Genomic DNA, 27,976 nt, shown 5'->3' with positions numbered 1-27,976 from the left:
AAATGTAACGCCACGAATTGGTAGTGATCCTCCGCAATGGCGAATCGAAGGTACCTCTGGTGACCCTCGAAAATGGGGATGTGTAGGTACGCATCCTTCAGATCGATGGAGGCCATGAATTCCCCCGGACTCCGGGCAGCCACCACTGAGCGCAGGGATTCCATGCGGAACTTGCGAACCCGCACAAAGCGGTTCAGAGCTTTCAAGTCCAGAATCGGACGCACCTTGCCCTCCTTTCTGGGCACAGTGAACAGATTGGAGTAAAACCCCCGAAATCTGTCCCGATGAGGCACCGGGACCACCACCCCCTGGGCCCGCAGGTCCCGCACCGCCAGGTGCAGATCCTGCAAGTGCTCCGGAGACAGCTGAAGATTTGAGGGAAAAAATCTGCCCGCCAGCCGAGAGAGAAATTCGATCTTGTAACCAGATCGAACGATGTCCTGAACCCATCTGTCCCGAATGCGGGCCAGCCAAGGTTGTAGGAAACCGCGCAGACGTCCCCCCACCCCAGAAACGGGTGAGGGCGCCCCTTCAGGCGGAAGTGGTATGGGAAGTTGAACCGGACTGGCCGGACTTTTGCTTCCCCGCCCACGGCTTCTTCTGGGAGCCTTGGCCTTTGAAGGGCTTGCCCTTGGACTGCGACCGAAAGGCACGAAAGGACCCCTGAGAGGGCCTAGACGAGGAATTCTGTTTACCACGGAAGGACTTATGCTTGTGGGACTGGGGCAGGAGAGTACTCTTGCCCCCCGTAACCCCTTTTATCAGGGTATCCAAAGCCTCGCCAAAAAGGCGAGATCCTGCGTAGGGAAATTCCGCCAGTGTCTTGCGAGAAGATTGGTCGACCGACCAATTCTTCAGCCAAATCAGACGACGGTTCAGTATCGCCACGCTGGACAGGCGCGCAGCCAAGGGAGCTAAATTCAAGTCCGCATCACACAAGTACATGACACCCTGATGGATCTGGTCCACCATAGCCAACGTGGTAGGTGAAGTTGAATCAGCCACTAAGGTGCGCCTGAGCATCTTTGTCCAATCTGCAACAGCCTGTGCCGCCATAATAGAAGCAAAAATAGGCTTCAGCATAGAACCAGCCACCATATAGGCATGATGGGCAAGAGACTCCATTCTCCTGTCCGTAGGGTCCCGGAAAACCGGGGTATCCTCAGAAGGCACCGCAGTAGCCTTGTTCAAAATGGCCACCGCGTGATCCACCTGAGGCGCCACACACCAACGCTCGTCGGTGGAGGGCGCAAACGGATAAAGCAGTTTAAACTTATTTGGCACAGTAAAGGGCTTCTTTAAATTGCACCACTGTTCATTAACCGTATGGTGAAATTCAGCAGGACAGGGAAAAACCTGCGCTGATTTGAGAGTCCTCTGCGTTCCAAAAGAGGACACCCTAGCAGGAGGAGTAGGCTCATCCTCCAGGTGCAAGGTATCCTTTATGGAAGCAATCAGCTCATTCATGAGTGCAAGCTCTTCAGGCGAGCCAGGGGGAGAAACATCAACCCCCTCCACCTCTGCCTCCCCCCTCGGACCCCAGAAGGTCCAAAGATGAGCGGGACCCCGAGAAGGGTACGCCAGCCACAGCAGCCACATCGCCCTCTGAATCAGAGGAAACGGACACCCTGGCCCTTTTTGCGGATCGTTCAGCATCTGCACCTGAGACACTAAGGAAGCCACTACAGCGGTCAGATCGGCCCCATCGGGGGGTGCAGCAGCCCCCTGGTCCCCCACCAGGGCGGGGCGAAACTTGCTATCCTGAGAATCCATGCCCCAGCACAGAAAAGTAATAAAAGGTACTGGCCCTTTAATACCACGGCGAGCGCAGCCCACCGCACACTGCTGTATGCACCAACCCCGCAGGGATAGATAACACTGAGCAAGGAATGACAGGACAAGAAGGTAAAAACCTGGAGAGAGCACACCAGACTGCTGCCACCGATCACTGTTCCCAGAGAAAGAGGAAGTGATGCAATGCTGGCTGACTGATATAGCCTATGAAGGCTCCGGCAAAATGGCCGCTCGGCTGGGGGAGAAGGCTACAGTAAAATGGCGCCGACATGTGCTCGGACGAGCACCGCCCGCCAAAATGGCGGCGAATGGCGCCAAAACACGGCGCTGCACAGGGACAGGGCCGGTCACAGTATTCAGGCAAAGAAAATGGCGGATCGCCGCAGCGACCGCCGCACACACACGTCTGCACACAAAACTGCACCCAGAGCATAATTCACAGCAGGATGGCCCCCCCCCTCGCAGCCCACAGGCAATGCAGCCACACAGGGATCTGACAGGGAGCCCGCAGTTACACAGACATGGGGGGTACTACACAGCCACAGACTGACACCCACACAGAAGGTCCCCACACAGAAGGTGCTTACCGTACCAGATGGCGTGGGGAGCCGTCTCCAGCGGCAAACCGCTATCAAGGCAGACGGAGTGCCGCAGCCAGGACGCTTGTGGACCGCAGCCATGGCGTCCAGTGAGGTAGCCACCTCACAGGCAGCATCCCTGCAGCGAACAGGGATGGGTCGTTCAATGTGCCAGGGTAAAACCTAAGCTGAACGCTCGATGGCAGGCTGGGGATCCATCTGGCTCTCAGCCCTGGGATCCAGGGCGGCCAGTCCGAGACCCAGCTCCACATGACGATTCTTCAATTGAAGATCCCTAAACTAAGGCTGACAAAATAACAGCTAGTAAAGAAAAGAGAAAAAATAATTGAAATAAAATCAAAGGGTAGAAGGCTGAGACTGAGCCCCAGCACAGGAAAGCCAGCTACTCCTAAGCTAGGCAAGATCAGACTGAGTTGGGAATGCTGGTGCAGGGAGGTATTGACTGAGGGGACAGCCCCTAGGGGTGTGTCTATGCTAAAAGCTTTTGTATTAACAATTCTTGTTGCCTAGCTACTCCTACGGAGCAAAGGTCAATACCCATTGGTGAGGACTTGGAAGGGGGCGGCGACTGTCGGGAGGACGTAAGAGAAATTTTTTTTTTTATAAAAGTCAGGTACCCAAAAAAAGAAAATACCGTACCAAAATGAAAGCGTAACCTTTTGAGGAGACTGCCCATAAATGATGATTCTGTGATTTAGCAATCACCATCAATTACTCCCTAGCTGGGTTTGGTTTTCAGTTTTTCCCTCCTTACCGTTCAATTATAAGCTGCACATAATATGTTTCATAAGTTTCACTGTGATAGCAATGCCTTAAAGGAGAAGTCTGGTCAAAGCGCTTTTGGCTCTACTTTTCCTGGGGGTCACAGAAGCCCACTTAGTTCTGCACTCCTGTGACCCACTTTAGCCCACCGTCAGCTGACATCACTCAGCTGATACATACTCGAGGAATCCCAACTTTAATGCCCTAGCAAAGCGCTTAGGAACTCCATGGGGGACACTTTGGTCGCCCCCACTCTTTAGCAACAATTCTGTCAAAATAGGCGGGGAAAGGAAACACCTTTGCCGCTCCATCAGTGCATACACCAGCGCCTTCTTGTGCGCGGTCGCAGACGTGAAGGAATCATCCTCACTATCAGAGTATTCCAGGGGCGTGGTTGCAGACCCAGCAGGGTGATCCACGTTCGTGGCGGCAGAATCAGATTCAGGATCTGATGAGACAGATAAGGCAGTCAAAAGCGGTGGGTGCTTTTTTTAGCCCTTTGCCCGAAAGCCACCTCCACCCGGGACACAAGGGACTCCAGGACCGCCGTCAGTGCATGGATGGATGGGACCCGGAGTGACCCGCAGCCTCAAAGAGATCAGGTGGGGAAACGTGCTCCAAAGACTCCATGAGTCACCAGGGGGACCCCACAAAAATTATATAACACTGCTAAGGGACAACAGCCACCGTGCTGGCAGCACCACCCGGTCGCCAGGCACAAAGCGATCCTCCACAGAGAGGGGAGGACCCCACCAGACTCACCACCCGCAGAAACAAGCACCCACAGCCACCAGGATAATGCACTACACCTGCGGCGATCAGGAAGTAAAATAAACCAGCAGTCAGCATCAGGGGATGAGGAGGGGCTCCCACCACCGAAATTGCCGCCACTGTCATGGCCGCCGCTATTTTCAATGGTAAACCACATCAAAATGGCCACCAGACTACACAGTTATGGCCGCAGTATATGGAAATACACAGGCTTCAACAAAATGGCGGAACCGCACTGCACCACGACGCATACAGGGACCCAGGAGGGAGACCAGGCCACAGACAGGCCCAGGCGGGATGGGGGGGCCCTGGCAGGAGCCCCCACCAGGTACAACCCCCCGCACAGTCGATTGTTTGAATGCCGGTAACGCACACCACCCAGCCCCCATCGCAAGTAAGCCGCCCTGCCCCCACCCCAGGAACAGTGGCCAGACCCCCCAAACAGCTCCAGCATATGTGGAAGGGGGAGGGGGGGGTTTCAGGATTAGAGACTTGGGAAGTGGGGGGTGCTCAGGGGAAAGAGGAACCTGTGGGTCGACCGTCCCAAGGAGGGGCCCACATCCACCCCAAAACCTTCCAGGGGGAGACAGCTACTCACCATACCAGGAACGAGGTAGGCACCGCTCCAGACAGAACCCCTCTCCATTGAAATGGTGTGGGGGGGGGGGGGGGGACACTGCGACTTGAGCCGAGACCCGGTTGTATGCGACCTCGCAGGGTGTTTTAACTTGCAGGTCAGCCCCCGTCCAGTGGGGCTAAGTCGCGGCCGACCTAGCGCGGAGCTGAGTTCTGAGCGCGATCGCTGGCCAGACTGGGGTGATCATTGGAAGTAGCAGATTACAATCAACTGCCAGATGCAGATCCACAGGAAAAAAAGATTTTGTCTAAAGACAAAAAAATCCCAGGACTAGAGATCCCAGCAATGAACTAGGTCCTTAGGCAGAAAAAAAAATACCTATAGCAGAGAGAGGGAGTATACCCAATGGGACTGCCCATGGGTGTAGCCAGAATTATTTTCTGCCTAGTGCCCTACTCCTGTAAGGGGCAGTATAACCCAATGGTTATGAATACCAGGAGCTGTGTCCGTCAATGAAAGAAAAAGAAAGATACATTTTATTCTGCTGCTTGTTCTATTTACTGCAACATTGAAATTACATATTTGGTACAAAGCACGTTGAAGTCATTTACAAAATGTTTTTTTTTTTTTTTTGCATACATTTCATTTTTCTCATAATGCATCAGTAATTTAAAGTTCTTCCTGATTTAAAATAAAACAGATATACCCTAAACCACATATTTTAAAACAGCAAATCCTTAAAGATAACGTATAGGCATGAGGGGTGAGAAAAAAACGCAACCAGAAAGTAATGTAAACTCCGAAGGCTAAACCTAGCCAACTGGGTAACATGAAGCTCAACCAAAACAACATGAGCTCACCCAAGTAAAAGACCTCTAAGTGAATAAGAAAAAAACATTCTCTTATGAAACAGCCTGCAAAACCTTACAGCCAAAAGAGGCATCCGAAGAAGCCAACAGATCCACCTTGTAAAATTTGGTAAAGGTGTGCACAGACGACTAAGTCGCTGCCTTACAAACCGGTATGATCGAAGCCCGATGGTGAAAAGCCCAAGAGGCACTCAGCGCTCCAGTAGAATGAGCCTTCACAGGGAAAGGAGAAACCCGACGCTTGAGTGAATAAGCCTGAACAACCGCCTATCTGATCCATCTCAAAATGGTCGCAGCGGACACAGCCAAAACTTTGCGAGGACCGCCCGTAAGGACAAAGTCTGATTTCCTAAAGGACTCAGTAACCGTCAGAAAAACCATTATCACTCGAACCACATCCAGAGAGTGCAGGGCAATTTCCTTGGGAAATTGTGTCACAATGTCTTCATTAAGGTGAAAATCCGACACCACCTTAGGGAGCAAAGACTGTTTTGGCCGGATCCCTGTGGACCAACAAATAAGGCGAATGACAGGATAGCGCCGAAAACTGCGAGCAGAAGAAATAACCACTAGGAAGGCAACCTTCTGTGACAAGGAAAGCAGAGAAATTTCCCTAATATTCTCAAAGCGAGGCTTTTGAAGAACAGACAAAACCAGATTGAGATCCCACGGTGATAACGGGGATCTCCTCGGAGGAGCCAATGACGCACCCCTGGATGAAAGTGCTTATCAAGCTATTAGTGGCCAACAGACGATGGAAATAAACAGCCAAGGCCGACACCTGGCCCTTGATAGTACCCAACACCAAGCGCTGATCAACCCCTCTTTGTAAAAAGGCCAAAACTCTAGCTATAGAAAACAAGTGAGGGTGCAGCTGCCGCGATTCACACCATGAAATGTACGATTTTCCACGTGCGAGGATAGATCTTCCTGGAAGTCGACATACTGGCCCTGCAGAAGGGTAGGATTTACCGAGTCAGACAGACCTCAATACCTTGCTTTCAACAGCCAAGCCGTTCAAGCCAGCGACCGTAAAGCAGAATGGAAGATCGGTCCTTGAGACAGTAGATCTTCCCGCAGAGGAAGTCTCCATGGAGGGTCTACGACCATTTGTACCAGGTCTGTGTACCAAGACCGCCGAGGCCAGTCTGGTGCCACCAGAATGCCTTCCATCGCCACCCGGTGAAGAAATCCTCGGCAGGAGTACAAGCGGAGGGAAGGTATAAATCAGGCGATACTGGCTCCAAGGAGCCACCAGAACGTCTGCGGCGTCGGCCAGAGGATCCCGATACCTGGCAACAAACCGCTGAACTTTCCTGTTGAGGCTAGATGCAAACAAATCCACATCTGGAGTCCCCCACCGGGCACACAGGAGATCAGTCCCCTTGATCAAACACCTGACCCCGGTAATCCTCTTGCCAATTCTCCACCCCCAGAATGTGGACTGCGGAAAGAGCCGGGATATTTTGTTCCGCCCAAAACAGAATCTCGGCCACCTCCTTGGCCGCCAGGAAACTCTTGGTGCCCCCATGATTGATGTAAGCCACCGCTGTGGCATTGTCCGACTATATCGTAACCGGAGATTCGCGTAGCCAACCCGTCCAGTGAAGCAGGCAGAGCTTGATGGCTCCAGGATATTTATCGGCAAAGACTCTTCCACTGCCCAAGTCCCCTGGGCACAGAGCTTACCCAGCACTCCACCCCAGCCTGACAGGCTGGTGTCTGTGGTGATCACCGTCCAAAACACCGGCAGGAAGGCCATGCCCTGGCACAGGGCAGGTGACCGGAGCCACCAAGAGCCAACTTTATTAGATGGCTCAAGTGAATCTTCTGGTCCAATGACCGAGGATCTCTGTTCCATTTTGCCAGAATCTCCTTTTGCAAAGGCCGAGTGAGACTATAGCAAACGGGATTGCTTTAAAGGTCGAAACCAACAGACACAAGGCCCTCATGAAAGCCCGCAAGGAGGATTGATGGGTAGTCAACAGCAACCTGATTGCTTTTTGCAGCTACTGAAGTTTGTCCAGGGGGAGAATGACCCTCGCCAGAGCAGAGTGGAGTCACCCCAGATAAGTGACCCGTACTGATGGATTCAGAACAGATTTTTTTTAAATTGATCGTCCACCCGAATTCTTGAAGGGTCTGAATCGTGATCGAGATGTTGCCCAACAGATCTGAGTGGGAGATTTCTCGCAACAGGAGATTGTCCAAATATCCCACAATGGAGATACCTCGCTGACGTAACAAGGCCAGCACAGGGGCCAGGACCTTGGTAAATACTCTGGGAGCCAAGGCGAGACCAAAGGGTAATGCCACAAATTGAAAGTACTCCTCTGCCACCGCAAAGCAGAGGAATCGCTGGTGTCCCTAGAAAATAAGGACGCGGAGATACGCATCCTTGAGATCAATGGAGGCCAGAAAATCCCCCTGACACAAAGATGCCACCACTAACCGAATAGCCTCCATGCGAAAAAAAAAAAACGGTTCAGAGCTTTGAGATCCAGAATTGGACGCACCTTGTCCTCCTTTCTGGGCACCGTGAACAGGTTTGAACAGAAACCTTGAGAGCGTTACTGCTGAGGAACCGACACAATCACATTGAGCCAGGAGACCTTGCGCAGCCTCCCGCAGATCCTTCAAACGCGCTGGAGACAGGCGAATATTTGACTGAAAAAAACGGTCCCCTGGCTAAGACCAGACATCGATCTTGTACCTGGAAGAAATCAGTTTGCGAACCCAATCCACCTGAATGAAGGAAGTCCAGGGTTCCTGGAAGAAGCGGAGACATTTCCCCCCCCCCCCCCGAGCTGGGTTAGGGCGCCTTGTGAGCAGAAAAAGTGGGACCCCGCTTAGTCTTACCCTTGGAGGATTTAGGAAGAAGAGTACACATCCCGCCAGTGAAGCCCATGATCAACTCATCCAATGAGTCACCAAACGCTCTCCCAGAAAGGGGAGGTCAGCTAGGGCTTTCTTAGAGGCTTGGTCAGCTGACCAGCTCTGTAGCCAAACCATGCGTCTCAAGCCAATGCCCACGGCAGAAACCCTGGCCGCCAAGGGAGCCACATCCGTAGACACATCACACAGGAACACCAGAGCCTGGATCACCGGGTCCAACAGCTCCAGCAGTTCTGGAGGTATAGTCTCGGGGTCCAAAGGCTCCCGCAAATCCCCAATCCATTCCGTCACCGTCTGGGAGACTAAAACAGACACAAACCCCAGTTTCAAAATGGAACCCGCCAACATGTGAAGATGGCGGGAAAGGGATTCCACCTGCCTGTCCACCGAATCCATTAACAACCAGGGAATCTTCCACAGGCACAGGAGTAGATTTGTTTAATCTGGAAACAAGATGGTCCACTTTAGGTGGCACTGTCCAACAGTTGGAGACCTTGTCATCAAAAGGATACTGGCGTTTAAAGTAGGGATCGACCGATTATCGGCAACACAGCTATATCGAGAACCGATACCAAGCCCGCCACCCACCAACAGGGTGACACCAAGCCCGCCACCCACCAACAGGGTGACACCAAGCCTGCCACCCACCAACAGGGTGACACCAAGCCCGCCACCCACCAACAGGGTGACACCAAGCCCGCCACCCACCAACAGGGTGACACCAAGCCCGCCACCCACCAACAGGGTGACACCAAGCCCGCCACCCACCAACAGGGTGACACCAAGCCCGCCACCCACCAACAGGGTGACACCAAGCCAGCCAGCCCACCCACCCACCCATGTTCCAGCAAGCCAGCCACCCACAACAGGGTGACACCAAGCCAGCCACCCATAACAGGGTGCCAGCAAGCCACCACACTGCCAGGCGTCAACCACCGACCCACAACAGGGTGCCAGTCAGCCACCCACCCACACTGCCAGGCGTCAGCCACTGACCCACAACAGGTTGCCAGCAATCCACCCACACTGCCAGGCATCAGCCACCCCCAACAGGATGCCAGCAAGCCACCCACAGCAGGGCAGGGTGCCAGCAGCCAGTCAGCCATTTTTTTTTAACCTTATTGTCTCTTTCAAATTGCAATGGAGATGGATGAAGACAGAAAAAGTAAAAGTGTGGTCTGGGACCATTTCTCGTCTCAACCATCTCTAGGAAAAGCAGCAGTGTGCAACACATGCACAAACAATATAAGCATGGGATCAGTAACTGCAAAAAACAAAAATATGTCAAATCTTTGGGCCCATCTAAGAGTTCATCCTATTGAATATCATGCAGCAAAGAAAAAACAAAATGAATATCAATGTGATTTTGAAATACCTCCTCCACTATCCCAGGCAACAACAAATAAAACAGGTGTCACAGTCTAGATTCAGATGGAAGATCCAAACTGCTGGACAGAGTAATCACAGAGATGATAGTCACTGATAACCAGCCATTTACAATGGTGTCTGACTCCGGATTTAAGCGGTTGATTTCCATACCCGAGCCAAGGTACACACTGAAGAGTGAGGAGTATTATCGAACAGAAATGCTGGGAAAGATTCACCAAAAAGTCGTTGACAAAGTAAAGGCTATGCTGCAACCAGAGAATGCTGGCAACTCACTCTCATTCACAACTGACTGATGGTCAGGACAAACAGTCACTAATGATTCTTACATGCCACTCCATTGACAGCTGATGGACAAAAAGGCAATTGGTGTTGAATACAAAAGTGATGCAAGGATCCCACACTGAGTACAGTAGAGAAATGTTTCTAGGCATGCTTGAAGACTGGGGAATCAACAAAGACCGAGTGATGCTTGTGCTCCTTCCAGACAGTGGAGCAAACATGCAGAAAGGAATGCTTGCTGATATGTCAGACCTCAGTGTCATGCCACACAACACCCTCCAGCTTTCAAATGATGGTCTGTCAAGCCAGAGAGCTTTGATATATTTTGAGAAGCATGAAATGACTAAAAATGTTGTCCTGGCAAGTCTTTTGAGTCCTCGATACAAGAACAATGCTTTCTCTTCTGATGATGTATTGGCCAAGGCAAAACAATGGCTGACAGGAGATATTCAACAGGAGGTGCAGGAGGTTACTGTCGAAAAGACAGAACAGCATTTTTATATTCTGAAAGAGCAGCATGCTGCAAAAACAGAAAAATGTCCAAAAAGACTACGACAAACAGAAGAGAATCTCCCTCATTGGGGTCGAATTGATCATGACATTTTCAGTGTTTTATTGGGGACTCATGCGGAGGATTCTTCCGAATCTGCAATAATGAGTATAGATGATGAACTTCATCTCTATCTGAAGTAACCAGTAATTGACAGAAGACGTGGTGATCCTCTTCAGTGGTAGAAAGAAAATGAGGCATTCTACAAAAGACTTGCTTCCCATGCTAGAAGATACTCCTCTCCTCCTGTTCAAAGTGAGCATGTTAATGAAGTGGCAGCATTATATGAAAAAAAAAAAACAGAAGCCATTTAATAGGTGAACATGAACATGCTGAAATGTTCTGCTTTCTGCAGTATAATATTGTTCTACTTAACTGGGAGTATTGAAAAGTGTAGTAGTACTAGTGTCCATTCCAATCCACTGTCTAGCTTTTTTTTCTAGCAGTTTTACACTGACTGCAGTAGGTGCAGTGAGTGCACTACTGCAGCAGTAGTCCACTGACTCCAGTTGTCTAGCTTTTTCTCTAGCGGTTTTGCACTGACTGCAGCAAATCATTGCAGTGAGTGCACTACTGCAGCAGTAGTCCACTGACTCCAATCCACTGTCTAGCTGTTTGTCTAGCTTTTTTCTAGCAGTTTTGCACTTACTGCAATGCAGTAGTGATTTAAAATTATTGCAGTGAGTGCATGCACTACTGCAGCAGCTTTTGCATCATTCACAATCAGATGTGAATTTCTGATGTCCCTGAAAGTGCAGTTTTCATGCAGTTAAGGTGTGAAGAACGAGCCCTTAATGTTAAAAATGTTAACAAACATTAACATGTTCAGCAACAGATTTGAGTCAAAATTTGTGTTTATTTTGTAAAACTTTAAATGCTCAAAATAGCGGCGCATATCGGCCGATACCAATATTCATTGGCCAAAATATCAGTATCGGCAACGAAAAACTGATATCGGTCGATCACTAGTTTAAAGCGTTTTGGCACTACTAACACGTGCTTAACGAGCCGCCATTGGACATTCACAATATTGTGAAAAGTGTCGGGACAAGGGAAAACCTTGCTAGCTTTCTGAGACTTCTGGGAGCCAAAAGCCACCGGCCTCCCTGCCGGCGTGGGCTCCGGGAGTCGCACAGAGTGGGTCTTCGGGTGAATTCACAGTTTGGGAATCCATATTGCAAGTCGCAAAAAACAGTAATGTCGCTTTAAGAAGTCCACCATCAATCGCAGCGGTCTGCAGAGATCCCCTTTAACCGCTTGCCGACTGCCAACAGTAATATTACTGCGGCTCCCCTGGGTCCAGCAATGTAGACCTACGTCACTCAACTGCTAGCGATTCCTGCGGCGGCTGCACTCCCGCTGGGTTTAGACCCAGCGGGAGTCCGGCCGCGGGGAGGAGCAGCTCTGATTGCAGCTACCCTCTCCGATAGCCGGGGAAAACGGTGAGAAGATAGACTAGTAGACTATTGTGTTCTGATCCATCACATAAAATTCAGATTAACAAAACATTGAACTTAAGGCTGTAATGTAACAAAATGGGTAAAAAGTCAAGGGGGTGAATACTTTTGCAAGGCACTGTAGGTACAGCAATCTCTAGCTTATATGTGTCCTGCTGGTGTCAAGGGTGCCTGTATCTGCCTGAGGTGCAGCCTGCATTGAAGAATCCAAAATACAGTATTAGCTTCTCCACCTTTAGCATCCTGACTGCCACTGCTGGAAGGAACCGCTAATAAGGCATCAGCCAGCCCTTCCCCTGAGCCAAAAACAAGGCTTGGAGCCAGAGCTGACCCCCTGCATCATCCAGCTAAACCGGAACACAGCCAGGCTACACACCCAATGCAACTACCATGCAAGTCCCTGCAACCACCAGACTTCCTTCACCCACCTTCAGTACTTGGTAGTGCTACCTGACAAAGTAGAACTAAAAAGTGTGCAACTTTTCTTCCCTATTTTGGATAGAGTAGGGGAGGGTTATAACCCTTGTCAGTTTTTTTTTTTTTTTTGCTATCTGTTCTATAACATTTTCCTTCACTTCCTGTCCAATATCCATAGAAGGAAGTGAGAAGCAATCCCTCCAAAGCGAGGGAATCCCTGGTTGTCAACAGATTTACCAGAACTACCCCACTGGAAGCTTTGCATCTATTCCTGTTCAGATGACAAGCCAAAATGTGTGATTTTCATTTATTTTCACTCTCTGCCAACAGGACAAATATAGAGGGTAAAACTCACTAACAGGGGCAGACCGCAATAAAAGCCTGACAAACTATGTATATCAGGTGACAGGTCATGCACACATTTGTTCTAGGTCAGTGACTCCCTACGTAAAGAGCATACACATTCAAAAGCAAATCAATAGCAGCTCCCATATTTCCATCAAAACAGACAAACATTACATTTTAATTTAGGTTTGTACAGCAACTATCACTCACCTTCAATACTAACTTGCAGGCAAAATAAAATAAAGCTACAACACGACCCCAGTTAAAGTTGCCATCAGAAAACATTTCAGTTGCCACACGGAAGAAGACCTCTTTGGGAGGGTTGCTTTGCACTTGCTCAATCATCCTGTAAAGCATTAAAAAAAAAAACACACCAGATAGTATTAAAATTAAAACGCTCAAGCAAACCAAAGTACAAAAGTACACAATTTCCTTTAGATTATATTTGAAAGCATTTATTCCTTTTTTTTTGGGGGGGGGGGGGGGGGAGATAATATTCCCTGCCAAAAAAAATTCCCACGTAATCTTTGGAACACATGAAGGTCATCATTGCAGGCAACTGTTATGGGATATCAGGCTCCTGATGCAGGAAAAGGGTGTTCTGTGCACGTTTACCGAACAGCGTTCCAAAATGCACTGCCTTTGCAATCTACTGTGTCCCCCGATATACTGTTAAGGCACCGCAAACAGATTGCAAATGCCATCTGTGCAAATTTATGGGCACCAGATCGCATGGTACTTCAGTACCATGCGATTTGGTGCAGTTAAGAATTCATAAGTAGTGCATGAACTGCTTTTTGTGCAATTCGATGCAATTTCATCCCATTCAAATGAATGGCCTGAAAATCGCACTGCAGGAGCACACGAGAATTGCACAGGAACTCGCATTGCGTTCCTGTGCTATTCTGGTATGAATTGGCCCCAATTGCCAATATCAGCGCCTTGAAGGCAATGCAACCATGTATTTATTTGATCCCTATAGACTGTAGCCCATTTTGTGCCATACGGCCAGCGGCCTACTATATCCTGGTCAGACAAACCAGCACTGCAGTAACACTTGGTAACCTGGCCACTCCCATAAGTGCAGTTTAAGCTGGTGAGGTGGCTAGCACAAGTACTGTCCCGCAGCCTCGAAGAATACAAAGGCCCATAGTGCCCTTCCTGATGCCCTTGCAAATCCTGATTGGCAGCCTAAAGATTCTGCAGCGCCCGTACTTCTCCCCCCCCATTGGCTGGCCAACCGGAATTCAGGTGGAAAAAGCAGATTTAACGCCCTCTGGTTTTTTTGAGTGTTTTTTCACTGAAGATCTGTAAAGATCTATTGTGGACCAGAGCAATTGATATGCTGATCAATTTGTTGCCACAAACCCAAATTTGACCCTTGCCACACAATTTGCATGGAAACGTATCACGGTTTCCCAATTTAAAACTTTTGAGCCTATCCTTCAACATGGGCATTACTAAAAATAATGAGTTGCGGTCATATTGGTCCACTGACCCGTGTTCTCTACTGCCATGGCCAGGACTAGATACAAGCAAATATTGTGGTTTATGCACTTTAGTGACAATGAACCATGTAGTCTTCGGGGTGACCCTGGATATGATCGGCTGCACAAAGTTCATCCCCTCGTAAATCACTTGAACCAAAAATATTACCTTGAATCAAAAATATGTAGCTTTGTATATGCTCCAACAAGCTTTCTGCGTAGACGAGTCTCTGATTATGTTTTCTGGCCGCCTTGTTTTTAAACAGTGCGATCTAATCGCCGGGGCTTCCCCCAAAGGCTTGTAAATTCCCAACTAAGACGGGGGGGGGGGGGGGGGGCTTGCTTGAAATCTGATAAATTGCTTGCAGTAAAGTACACACAGAATGTTTTCATTCTGTCCTCCATTCACGCAGATATGACAGTCTAAACTGCAACAGCCACCGGTGTCGTTGAGAAGCCCCTCTGTGTCCACGACTGCAACCTTAAAATGGGAGGAGTGGACTTGAATGACCAGATGATGGGGCCTTACTTCATTGCCCGTAAGGCCAGACACTGGTACAAAAAAGTGTGTCTGTATATTTATTCCGATTGGCTCTGTTCATCGCTTACGTACTTTACAAAGTCAGGAAGAAGTGGATCCTTCATGAAATTCCAGAAAGAGATCACCACAGCCCTTTCATATCCAGGAAGTGCTATGACCCAAATTCCCAAACCAGATACGAGCCGGCTGCATAAGAGGCATTTTTCAGGATCTCCTCCCTGGTACCCCTACCCAAACAGCACCCAGGGTAGCCATTTAAGCTAGAGAGGCCACGTGACCCCTTGTTGCTGTTCTGTGATATGCCATGTGCGGTACAAAGTGTACCCAAAAAGGGTACTCATGGGCTTCCCTAAAGTGCGGAAAGAAGGAATAAGCCTTCTGTTCCAGGCACTATGAGCACAAACATCCAGAGATAGCTGTGCTCCGATGTGGGAATCCAGAGCATTCGCTGTCAAGAGAAGCATGCCGAGAGAATATAAAATAGCAAGCATAAGCGCAGTAAACCCACTGAAGAGGAAGCCGTGTAGGCCAAGTAGAAGCTGTGTTTTCAATGCATTTCAACAGAGAAGAGGGGGTGGGGGGCACAGAAGTAAAGCCACAAGCCATGTACTAACTATGCGGTCTTCATCTCTAGCTGCAGCCCATTCCTGCATACCGGTCAAACGCGGATGTGCAGATGAGTTTATGCAGCCACTGCGTCTTCATTGACTACATAGGTTGAATGCAAGCACATTGCTCCAGATGCATAAACTAACAACTCTTGCACACTATATGGGCCCTCTGCCCCCATGTGAATAAGCCCCTTAAAGTACATTAAATGTTGTAGGTAATCGGCAGTTTGATGAGCAGGGGTTACACCCTCCTCTGTGCCATGGGATAGTAACCCCTCTGTTCCATGGGATAAACTGCTAACACTGAACAAAATTAAAACAAGCATCAGATTATTCAGAATGCAATCATTTACATATATTCCTCATTTGCCACCATGATCAAAGTGGTGAGATCACTGTACTGAACAAAGCCTGTGCTGTGGGTTGGGCTTAGAAAGTTCTACCACTATTGGCTGCCTGTAGAAAACTACACGCTGTGTCTAGCAGTTTGACACTTGATTACTGAACAGATGTTTATGAAATACACAAAGGACACCAAGATTCAACAACATACATGCCTCCTGCATTTTGACGATATTTGCTTGTCCTGGAGTTCAGCTTTAATTTTTTTAAATCATTGGCTTAAAATGTTTATATTTTCAAATTAAGCTTCTTTTGGGCGACAGCATAGTGCATTGTGATTTTGCTGCGATTGCAGCACGATTTATTGCCCGACATTTGTAGTAAAAATCGCACTGAGTTTGGGGTGCTATTAACAAGTAATGGCAACCCAATCACGTTCCACATTTTGCCGTGATTCTGATATCGCAGGCAGAATTGCAGTGATTCCACACCCTTGTAAATTGAGCTGCTTTATTAATTTGAAAATTTCAACATTTTAGGCCAATGATCTAAAAAATTATTCCAAACATCTAGGTGTGAATGCAGCCAAAAAGATGCCATAAAAAGACAAACATGTGGAGCTAGCAGGGGAAAATCTCAAACAAAGTAGTTGAAGAAAATCCCAAAAACTGATTTCTAAAGGAATACAGCTACAGACATACCTCTGCAGCTCCATGTTTCCATCCAGCTCATCACCTATTTTGCGTAAGCATTCACTCAGGTTCTTCATTGATGGGTTTGTCGGCTCCACTGCTCTGAGCTCTGGAACCTCTTCATTGGCTGCAACTGGGTTTCGTTGAACCCGATCCACAATGAACCTGGAAAGGAATGAAAAGACGACACTGTTTTATAAAACAGGTCAAAAGCAATTTTTTTTAAAGAGAACTAGGACATGTAGCAAGTAACTATTAAAAATAAAATACATGTTTTCATAGAGTTCATCACTCAGCATGGATATCATTCAAAGAACGCTTTGCATTTTTCTAAATGAATGCAAGGTGTCCTCCGACTGGAGGCAGTGGAGAAGCAGGGTAGTGAGGTCTGGATCTCTACCTCGTCCGATGGTGATCGACCGTGCAGAGCAGCTGAACCCCTGTGGTTACTTTGCAGCTAAGCAGCTGCTTGGAAGGGGACCCAGAAGACAGCACGGATCACTATAGTAGCAGCGGCTATTACAGCGATTCTCTGCTTGCACAGGGATCAGATGGGTATGATATATGCATACTTACATTGGTTCAAGCTGGGCCAGTGTAACAATACAAACCATACTTTGACTTCGGCTTTATAGTCCCCATAACAGCCATTATAAAATAATATCTACAATTACAGGCACAACACAGTTTTTACAAATTGATACCTACTTGTTACAAGGTAGACATAGGTCCCTTTTCAGATCAGGTCCGCCTGTCAGTTTTTTTAGGAGGACCTGAACGTATTCTTCATGTACCACTATGGAGCAGCGAATGTCAGCTGTGGCAGCTGTCAGCTGTGGTCCGTGAAATCCAGGATGGATAGAAACCTTATTTTCCATCCGTCAGAGGAATCGGATAGGATGAAAATGTCAGTTTTTATCCAATCTCCCAAAGAGGGGAGCAGGGGATCTGACAGCTCCGCCTCTGCAAAGTAAGCCACCTTTCACCATCCACCTGCTCAGCGGAGATCGGCGGATCGATCCCCGCTGAGCAAAACGGAGTCCGCTGGTCAGAAAGCCTGTGTGATAGGACACATACATTGTTTTCACCTGGTCCAAAACATCATGTGCCAAACTTGCAACAAAAAGAAACTGGGTATGCCTCGGTTCACACTAGGGCGACCTGTGAGGCGACCTGGTCGCCTCACAGGTCGCCTCCCATAGGGAAGCTGCGTTCTAATAGGAGCGACACAAGTCGCTCCGACCTAGAAAAAGGGTCCGGAGCTTCTTTGGGGCGACCAGGAGGCGACCGCCATAGACTTCAATATTATGAAGTCCGTGTCGGCCGCTCCGAGGTCGCGGCGCCAGGTGGCGGCGCGCTGCTCGCACCGCAATCTCGGAGGTCGCCCCGGGAAGTAGCGTCGCGGTAGTGTGAACCGGCGCTATGAGTGAAGATGTAAATAGCTACCAATAATTCTATTTCCAACAAAAAATAACTAAAAGGTTCCTCCTGACGCAAAATATGTTGGACTTTATTGCCACACTTGTGAGACTATGTGTATAATAAAAATGCACCTGTTTATTACAAAAGCATTAAAAACACATATACAGTATAACTAAAATCCAGTGGTGATAAACCTAGATGGGAAGGCCTGATATATACCCCATAAGATGATAAAAAACAGACACCTTAAAAGCGGTTGTATATCCCGCTTGGTGATTTTTATCTACAGGTAAGGCTTACCTGTAGGTAAAATCAATATCTCCTAAACCTGCATGCAACTGCTGACATCAGCTGTGCATGCACTCTGAAAGTCCGGCGTATTGTGACGAAACTTCAGCGCTACTTCCCATGCGCGGGAGTGACATCCCAGAAGACACACCGAGGTAACATCCCTCAGCAGTGACCAGGTGCTGCTGCGGGGGGGGGGGGGGGGGGGGGGGGGCTGCGCTTCATTCTAAGGTAAGTATTTCATAATGAGGCCAGAAATTTTATAGGACAACCCTAAGGTTTAAGGTTGTTCTCCTTTACATATGCCAAAAACTTTTTGAAAAATAGACAGTCCAAGGTATTTAGAAGTTATTAAGTAAAGTTATTGCTCACACATGCCATAGGTAACTGCACCCCAAAACACATTTTGCTACTTCGATATGGCGATGCCACATGTGAGACTTTTTCAAAGCCTAACCACATAGAGAGGCCAAACATCCAAAGAGTACAAAAATATATGAGAACATCTCCTCTAAGTTTGGGATTTTAGCAACAAAATAACCTAATAGAATAAAAATTGCTATTATTCATAGAAAAAGGATCACAAAGGACCTCGATAGTGTCCACATTACATAAAAGAAAAATGACATTACAATCATAAATACAGGAGTACAATTATAGATCACTCATAAGGGCTGAAAACAGCAATTGCAGATTAATAGGACCAAGAGGGTCCTCATGAAGAGGGAATGTCCAACGCGCGTCAAACACTTTCATAAACTTTTAGTTTGGTTCTTCTTCAGAGACAATCCCCACCTCTGCAACACAGTAGGCACTATACAATTCATGCGTCAATTTACAAAGTTTCATAAGACAAACAGATCATAAGACAAAACAACTGCTTATACTGACCAAAGAGAAATATAGCATTCCCCATTTGCGTAAAATCCCATCAGGCTATCCCAATGCGTTTCACCCAGGTAACCAGGAAGAGGGACCCAAGCTACCACCTCCAAGAGACACATGACGTTTAAATTTCCAAAAGATTGACTTTCTGGATGTAAGAACCCTTAAGGACGAGAAGGTACGCTTAGCAAGTAAGCAGTTCAGGAAGGAGACTGCTGGGAACACCATCTTGCATGCCAGCAGTTTCCATCCTGAGCCACTGAAGAGGTCTATCCCTTATAGCCAGTTTCTAAGGGCCAAACGGAATTGTACATCAGAAGATTTTCAGTTAGAGACATAGTCTCACACAAAGGCTATTAGCTAGGGGATACACAAAATCATATTTAAGGAAAACCTTTAATAAAGTTAAGGGGATGGACAGAAAAAACTGAATTTTTGTAAAATCTTACCTGTAAAATTCCTTTCTCTGAGTCCTCCGACAGTCGCCGCCTCCTCTAAGTCATCACTGTTGGGTATTGTCTTCCTATCCGTAGGAATAGCTAGGCATATAGACTTAGTCCAAAGACAAAAGGCATTAGCATATACACACCCACGGGGGCTGTCCCATCCGGTCAATACCCCCCCTGCATCACCACTCCCAACTCAGTTTTGGTAGCATAGTAGTAGGTAATAAGAACCCCAAAAGAGGGGCGGGGCGGCGACTGTCGGAGGACTCAGAGAAAGGAATTTTACAGGTAAGATTTTACAAAAATTCAGTTTTCCCTTACGTCCTCCGACAGTCGCCGCCTCCTCTAAGTCATCACTGTTGGGATGTCCCAAAGCAGTATAGACAAGAGGGGTGGGAGACGCAACCGTGGAAAAGGCAACGCAGTACCCACATCAGAGAAAGGAATCTTACATGCACCGTAAGAGAACCAACTGGGCAACAGAAAAAAACAATGCTCAACAGGAGCAACAGCCCAGGAAAGCAAATGCCAATAGCCAGGGACCCAGAGAAAAAATTCAAGGGTCCATCATGGCACTGCCGCACTGAGAATTTTGCGGCCAAAAGCTGATGCCAGAACGTCTACTTTGTACAACTTGGAAAAAGTGTGCACCGACGACCAAGTCGCCACCTTGCACACCTGGGCCACAGAGGCCCGATGCCAATAGGCCCAAGATGCACTCAAAGACCTGGTAGAGTGCGCCTTAATAGGGAAGGGCGGAACCCGTTCCTTCAAGGCGTAAGCCTGCTCAATGGTCTGTCTGATCCATTTGGCAATAGTTGCTGTCTTCCGAAAGGATTTCGTAGGCGACAGGTAAACCCTGATCGCCCTGACAACGTCCAAGGAGTGCAACGCAATCTTCTTCGGATGCTTAGGCTTCGTACAAAGCGAAGGCAGAACAATGTCCTCATTAAGGTGAAATTCAGAGATCACCTTGGGAAGGAAGGATGGGGGTGGCCGCAAAACCACCTTATCCTCGTGAATGATCAAGTAAGGGGAGCGGCAAGACAACGCCGCCAGATCCGACACTCTGCGAGCCGAAGTGATCGCCACTAAAAAGGCAACCTTCTTAGACAGCAGAGGCAACGCTATCTCCACGATGTTTTCAAAGGGAGCACGCTGTAACGCGGACAGAACCAAGTTCAAGTCCCATGGAGGTAAAGGCTCCTTCCTGGGAGGAGCCAGATGTTGCACCCCTTGAATGAAGGTGCACACCAAAGAACGAGACGCCAGGCGCTGATCCACTCCAGACTGGAGAAAAACCAAAATTCTCACCACCGAGTAAGAACGAGGGGAGAACCCCCTGGACTCACACCAGGCGAAAGGCTTTCCAGGTACGGTAATAAATCTTACCAGAGGAGGATTTTCTAGCCTTGATGAGGGTAGGAATAACCTCAGGAGATAGACCCTTGTCCTTCAAGACCTGGGCCTCAACAGCCAGGCCGTTAAAGCCAGCGACTGTGAAGCAGGATGGAAGATCGGACCTTGAGACAGGAGATCTTCCCGCAGCGGCAAACGCCACGGAGGCGCCACTGCCAGGTGAACAACGTTGGTGTACCAAGACCGGCGAGGCCAGTCCGGCGCCACCAGAATCACCATGTGCGGTTCCGAGACAAATCTGCGAAGGAACCAGGATAGTAACTGAATCGGAGGAAAGGCGTACAGAGGATACTGATGCCAAGGGGCCACCAACGCATCCGAGGCGTCCGCCAACGGATCGCGCGTTCTTGCCACGAACCTTACCACCTTTCGATTTAGCCGAGATGCGAACAGATCCACGTCTGGGGATCCCCACTTCGCACAAAGCATCTGAAAGACCTCCGGGTGTAGGGACCATTCCCCCTGGTCCAGGGTCTGGCGGCTCAGATAGTCTGCCTGCCAATTCTTCACACCCGGAATGTGAACTGCCGAAATCGCCGGGACATGAGTCTCGGCCCAAGACAGAATGTCCGTCACCTCCCGGGCTGCTCGAGCACTCCTGGTGCCCCCCTGGTGGTTGATGTAAGCCACCGCGGTAGCATTGTCCGTCTGAACGCGAACAGGCAGGCCCTGGAGACGGTCCGACCACTGGAAGAGAGTTTTATCGCTCGTAGTTCCAGCACATTTATCGGGAGGGAGGATACCTCCTCCGACCAAGTGCCCTGGGCAGACAGGTTGCCCAGGACTCCACCCCAGCCCGACAGGCTGGCGTCCGTGGTAACCACTGTCCACACCAACGGGTGGAAGGACTTGCCTTCCGCCACTGACGGGGACTGGATCCACCACAGAAGAGCCAATCTGGTCCGGCGACTCAAGGAGACATCCAGATCCAAGGACTGAGGAAGTCTGTCCCACCTGGCCAGGATCTCAGTCTGGAGAGCCCGCGTGTGGAACTGAGCAAAGGGAATTGCCTTGAAGGCCGACACCATCAACCCCAGGCCCCGCATGCAGGTCCTGAGTGACGAGGACGGATTGTCCCTGAGGGACCGGATTTCGTCCCGCAAAGACCGGAGCTTGTCCTCCGGCAAGAATACCTTTGCCTGAGCAGAGTCCAGAACCATTCCCAGATAGGGAAGGCGAAGCGACGGAAACAATGCTGATTTTTGAACGTTGATGGTCCACCCAAACTCCTGGAGCGTCTGTACCGTGATGGACAGATCGCGCACAAGGTCCTGACTGGCACGCGATCTCAGAAGCAGATCGTCCAGGTACCCCAGGACCGCAATGCCCTGGGCCCGCAGCAGGCCCAGGACCGGTGCCAACACCTTGGTAAAAACCCTGGGTGCCGAAGCGAGACCGAACGGTAACGCCACAAACTGGTAGTGGTCCTCTGCGAACCGAAGGTACCGCTGATGACCCTCGAAAATGGGGATGTGCAGGTACGCATCCTTCAGATCGAAGCTAGGAATTCTCCTGGACTCAAGGAGGCCACTACCGAACGGAGAGACTCCATTCGAAACTTCCGAACACGCACAAAGCGGTTCAGTGCTTTCAGGTCCAGAATAGGATGCACTTTGCCCTCCTTCCTGGGCACAGTGAACAGATTCGAATAGAACCCCCGAAACCTGTCCCGATGAGGCACCAGGACAATGACCCCCTGAGCAAGCAGGTCCTGCACCGCTTGATGCAGGTCCTGCAGAAGCCCCGGAAGCAGATGGAGATTGGAGGGAAAGAATCTGTCCGCCGGCCTAGAAAGGAATTCGATCTTGTAACCTGATCGAACGATTTCCTGGACCCACCTGTCCGAGATCCGGAGCAGCCAAAGCTGGAGGAAACCGCGCAAACGTCCCCCCACCCCCCCTTCCCCTTCAGGCAGAGGCGGAGTGTCCCGCCGAGCCAGCATTGCCGGTTTTCTGCTTACCCGCCCAGGGTTTCTTCTGGTTGCCCTGGGCCTTGAAGGGCTTGCCCTTGGATTGGTTCCGAAAGGCACGAAAGGACCCCTGATTTGATCTAGGCGCAGAACCCCGCTTGCCACGGAAAGACTTGCTTTCGGGTTCTGGGGTAGCATAGTGCTCTTGCCCCCCGTGACGCCTTTTACCAGGATATCCAACGCCTCGCCAAAAAGGCAAGAGCCAGCATAGGGAAAATCAGCAACAGTTTTCCGCGAGGACTGGTCGGCCGACCAGCTCTTCAGCCATATCAGTCGCCGGTAAGTACCGCGACACTCGAGAGGCGAGCCACCAAGGGGGCCTCATTCAGGGCTGCATCACACAGATACATGACTCCTTGATGGATCTGGTCCACCATTTCCAGTCGTGCAGGTGGCACGTCATCAGACACCAGGTTGCTTCTAAGCATCTTAATCCAATCAGCCACCGCCTGAGCCACTATAACGGACGCGAAAACGGGTTTGAGCAACGAACTCGCCACTGTATAGGAATGGCGGGCTAAGACTCCAACCGCCGGTCCGTGGGATCCCGGAAAACCGGGGTATCCTCAGTAGGAACCAAGGTAGCCTTGTTCAGCATGGCCACAGTGTGATCTACCTGAGGAGGCACACACCATCGCGATTCCGTAGCCGGCGCAAAAGGATAAAGCAATTTGAACCGACTAGGAACCAGGAATGGACGTTTTAACGTGCGCCACATTTCATTAACAGTGTAATGAAATTCAGCAGGGCAGGGAAAAACCTGCACAGATTTGCGTGCCCTGTGCGTCCCAAAAGAGGACACAACGCCCGGAGGACTGGGCTCGTCCTCCAAATGTAAGGTATCCTTAACCGAAATAATCAACTCATCCATGGTCGCCCGTTCTTCAGGTGACCCTGGGGAGGATGTATCAACACCCTCCAGTTCAGCCTCCCCCTCAGACCCCGGGGGGTCTAAGGATGAGCGGGACCCTGAAAAGGGCACGCTCGCAGCAGCAGCAACCATATCCCCATCTGAATCAGAAGAGAGAGACAGCCTGGGCCGTTTTCTCGCAGCCCGTTCAGACATCAGCATTTCCAAATTTGCCACTAAAGTCGCAACTACAGCAGCCAGATCAGGTCGCAGCGGGGCCACAGGAGAACTGGGGCCCCCCACTAAAGCTGGAGGAAACTTGCTTTCCTGAGAATCCATGGCTCAAGATAATAAAAAACTACAGTGCAAAAAAGTAGTGTACTGTCCCCTTAAATAGCGCTGCGGAGTGCGCAGCCCACCGCTACTGTCACAGCTATGAAGACCCCCAAAAGGAGAAAGAAACTGAGCCATAAGCAGTATACAGAAGAAGACAGAGATAAACTGCAGAGCCCACAGATCGTTGCTACCTGTGTCCTTGCTGCCTGAGAGGAAAAGGAAATGCTGCTGGAGGGGGCTGGCTATAAGCCAGACCCCAGGGAAAATGGCTGCCCCATAGGGATGCATAGGAGGCTACGCCAAGATGGCCGCCGACATGCGGCCGAACCGATCGTTCTACCGCCCACAAAATGGCGGCGGATGGCGCCAAAATGAGCTGTATTACTCGCCCCAGAGGGGCTATACACGTGTGCATAGTAAAAACATGGCGGACCGCGCAAATTTTCCCCCGCAGCGGTCGCTGCACAATACACATGTCTGTACCCCCAAACATGCACCTAAGGTGACACAGGGACAGGGACCCCCGGCAAACATACAGATCTGCACAAAAGCGAACCCCGCAGGGATCGCACAGGGAGTCACACAGGCACAGACATGGGGACATACAGCAACACAGACTGCCACCCCCAAACGGAGGCCGCACACAGAAAAGTACTCACCTGTACCCGATGGCATGGGGAGTCTCCATGCACGGATAAACCTCTGTCCTCATCTGACAGGGAGTGCCGTGAGCCAGGGACATGATGCTGCAGCATCGCAGACAAGTCCTGTGAGGTAGCCACCTCACGGCTGCATCCCTGCAGCGAACAAGGATGGGTCGTTCTTAATGCCAGGGCGAACCATAGCTGAATGCTCGATGGCGGGCTGGGGGTCCATCTGACCCTCTGTGCCCTGGAGAACCAGGGCGGCCAGTCCGAATCCCAGCACTGCATGATCCATCTTCATCCAAAGAATAAACTAACACTAAAGCTGACAAAATAAACAGCTAGTAAAGTGAGAGAAAAAACTGACATTTTAAAAGAAAATCAAACAACAGATTAAGGAAGGCTGAGACTGAAGCCCCAGCACAAGGTAGCCTGACTATTCCTGACGCTAGGCAAGTTAAAACTGAGTTGGGAGTGGTGATGCAGGGGGGGTATTGACCGGATGGGACAGCCCCCGTGGGTGTGTATATGCTAATGCCTTTTGTCTTTGGACTAAGTCTATATGCCTAGCTATTCCTACAGATAGGAAGACAATACCCAACAGTGATGACTTAGAGAAGGCGGCGACTGTCGGAGGACGTAAGAGAAAATGTGATCTTTAAACCAAATACAGAAAAACGAGATAATAAAACAAATGATTGCTCGATATCCCAATGAACATCGAAAGATACAAGGAATTCTAAACAAATATTGGTTTATCTGCACTGAGGATCCTACTTTGTCCAATTTTGTTACAGAAAAACCCTCGGTAGTTTAAAAAAATGTGGGTTCCATTGGTGAGAGGATTGTCTGTAGCAAGTACAGAGGTGACTCAAGTAGGGACCCCTGTAAAACTTGGGGAACCTACCCGTTGAACATGCTCTTTCTGCCCCTTTATACAAAAAAGAACCAAAAAAAAAAAAAAAGCTTACCCCAGACTTGGTATCCACCTTGTCTTGTATATCTCTATCCCTCCCTCATTTCCAGTAGACGGTGTTACATACTCCCCCAATACAGCGTTTGTTCTGTGTTTTTCATTGTCTGCCTTCCCCCCCCCACCTTTTTTTTTTTCCTTTGTTTTTGCCCTTGATGCATTGAATGTTAATATACCCCATATACCTGTGGGATTTGCTTGTATGATATATTTGTGATGTTATTCAAGTTTTATATTGTATATGCTTTGATCCTGTAGGGATGCCTATGCATTCACCATGTCCAGGACTTGGGCTATTCCCCGCTCTTCCCTTCTTTTTGATTTTCCCTGTGCTCTTGTCCGGCACAAGTAGGCCCCCTTTGGGGCCTCGATACATTTGGATCGTACTTTGGTGTGGGGGGGGGGGGGGGATTCTCCCTCTATGGGATTTGTGTGCTTTACGTGTCGGCGGCCATCAGTCCTCTCTCCCTTCACCAGAGGGGAGGCATCCTTCTGGGATCGCGTTTAGATCTTCGCCGGATGCTTTTTGTTCCTTGCGCACGCGCCGCTGGTGTCTGACTGTGGAAGGAGGGGATGACAAGAAATCGTCATCTTGGTTGGCCAAGACACAGGACGTCGGGCATGCGCCCTTTAGAGAGGACGCCGAGGCCCGCTATTGGCGCCATTCCCCCAATGCTTTACAACAGAGGTGGACGTTTTTGTTCCGCTACTTGAATGCAAGTACTTGAATGCAGGTTTTTTTGCTTTAAGGCCAGTACCTGGCAGTGGGAAATTCCCTACCATCTTAAGAGTGGGGACTCTTTTATATATGTGTGCCATGTTTTGGCCTATACTGCAAGTGAGTACTAGGGGGACATTTTAGATTACAGTCAACCCCCTTTTTCTCTATGGGGTGCCTTAAACCACAAATTACTCTTAACTGATTATTACTTTCGATCTCACATTTTATTCAGTAAGGGCATCGATACAGTCTTCTCATGGGATTTTATCAGTTCCCGTGGTCCTACGAGAGCGAAGGGAATTTTCTCTTGGAGGTGGTAGCTTGGGTCCCTCTTCCTGGTTAACTGGGTGAAACGCATTGGGATTTTACGCAAATGTGGAATGCTATATTTCTCTTTGGTCAGTATAAGCAGTCGTTTTGTTTCATGAAACTTTGTAAATTATGACGCATGAATTATATATTGCCTACTGTGTTGCAGAGGTGGGGATTTTGTCCCTGAAGAACAACATAACTAAAAGTTTATTAAAGTGTTTGAAACATATTGGACATTCCCTCTTTATGAGGAACGTCTTGATCCTATAAATCTGCAATAGTCTCAGGGTGTTTTCAGCCCTTATGGGTGATCTATAATTGTACTCCTGTATTTATGATTGTAATGGCATTTTCTTTTATGTAATGTGGACACTAATGAGGTCATTTGTGATCCTTTTTCTATGAATAAAAAAATATTAATTTTTATACTATTAGGTTTTTTTTTTTATTGCCCCTAAAATCCCAAACTTAGAGATGTTCTCGTATATTTTTGTACGTACGATTTATGGGATGGTGGCATTCCATATTCCGAGATTTAAATTAATCAAACATCCAAAGAGTACCTTCAGGCATTCTACACTTTAAGACCAGGCCATCTTCTGACACTTTGTTTACAATAAAAACCAGGCCATCTTCTGACAGTTTGTTTACAAGTAAAAACCAGGCCATCTTCTGACACTTTGTTTACAAGTAAAAACCATATTTTTGCTAGAAAATTACTTCGAACCCCCAAACATTCTATATACACACACATTTTTAGCAGAGGTGCTAGAGAATAAAATAGTGGGTTTTGCAATTTTTTTTAGTAACCTAGTATTTGCTCAGCGGTTTTTCGAACACAATTGTACACACCAACACAATACTACTCCAATCACTGAGCTCAGCGGGAGAGCCGACACATACACAGACACCCGTCTGTTTACACTTTATGATGGCTGTGATTGAACACAGCAATCATGTTATCAGGAGGGCCAATCACAACACCCATGTCCCGATCTGTGATGTGTCTGAGGGACACAGCCATCATAGGATTGCACTGCTGAATGGCCCTGAGAGACGCACATTATTACCTGTACGTCCAGTCAGAAAGGTAAAGCTCCCACCTGGCTGTTCATGTGCAGTGGCTGGGTAGGAAGCAGTTAAACAAAAATAAAATCAAAAAAGACAGGACACATGGCACATACAGTATATGCACAGTATATGCATTAATGTGTATTTAAACAGACAAATTTAAGCTTGTAAACACACTAAAACTATTGCTTCATGTGTTTTTTTACATTTATTTTCTCCCCTACACCACATGTGCAAAACCATAAAATTACCATACAAATAAA

General features: G+C 48.8%; 1 protein-coding gene across 1 annotated transcript in view; it reads right to left on the bottom strand.

Annotated features, from left to right (window-relative positions):
• BAX (BCL2 associated X, apoptosis regulator) overlaps positions 1 to 27,976 on the bottom strand; it is an 86,457-nt gene that overhangs the window by 13,760 nt on the left and 44,721 nt on the right. The window contains exons 3-4 of the mRNA XM_082274470.1: positions 16,387 to 16,542; positions 12,915 to 13,050 (exon numbers count right to left, since the gene is read on the bottom strand). Coding sequence (XP_082130596.1) covers positions 12,915 to 13,050; positions 16,387 to 16,542 — 292 coding nt within the window. The remainder of the gene's footprint in view (positions 1 to 12,914; positions 13,051 to 16,386; positions 16,543 to 27,976) is intronic.

Source organism: Pelophylax lessonae (assembly GCF_965119305.1).
Source record: "Pelophylax lessonae genome assembly, chromosome: 12".
In the NCBI taxonomy this organism is placed as follows: Eukaryota; Metazoa; Chordata; class Amphibia; order Anura; family Ranidae; genus Pelophylax; species Pelophylax lessonae.
This window is presented reverse-complemented; position numbering and strand designations above follow the sequence as displayed.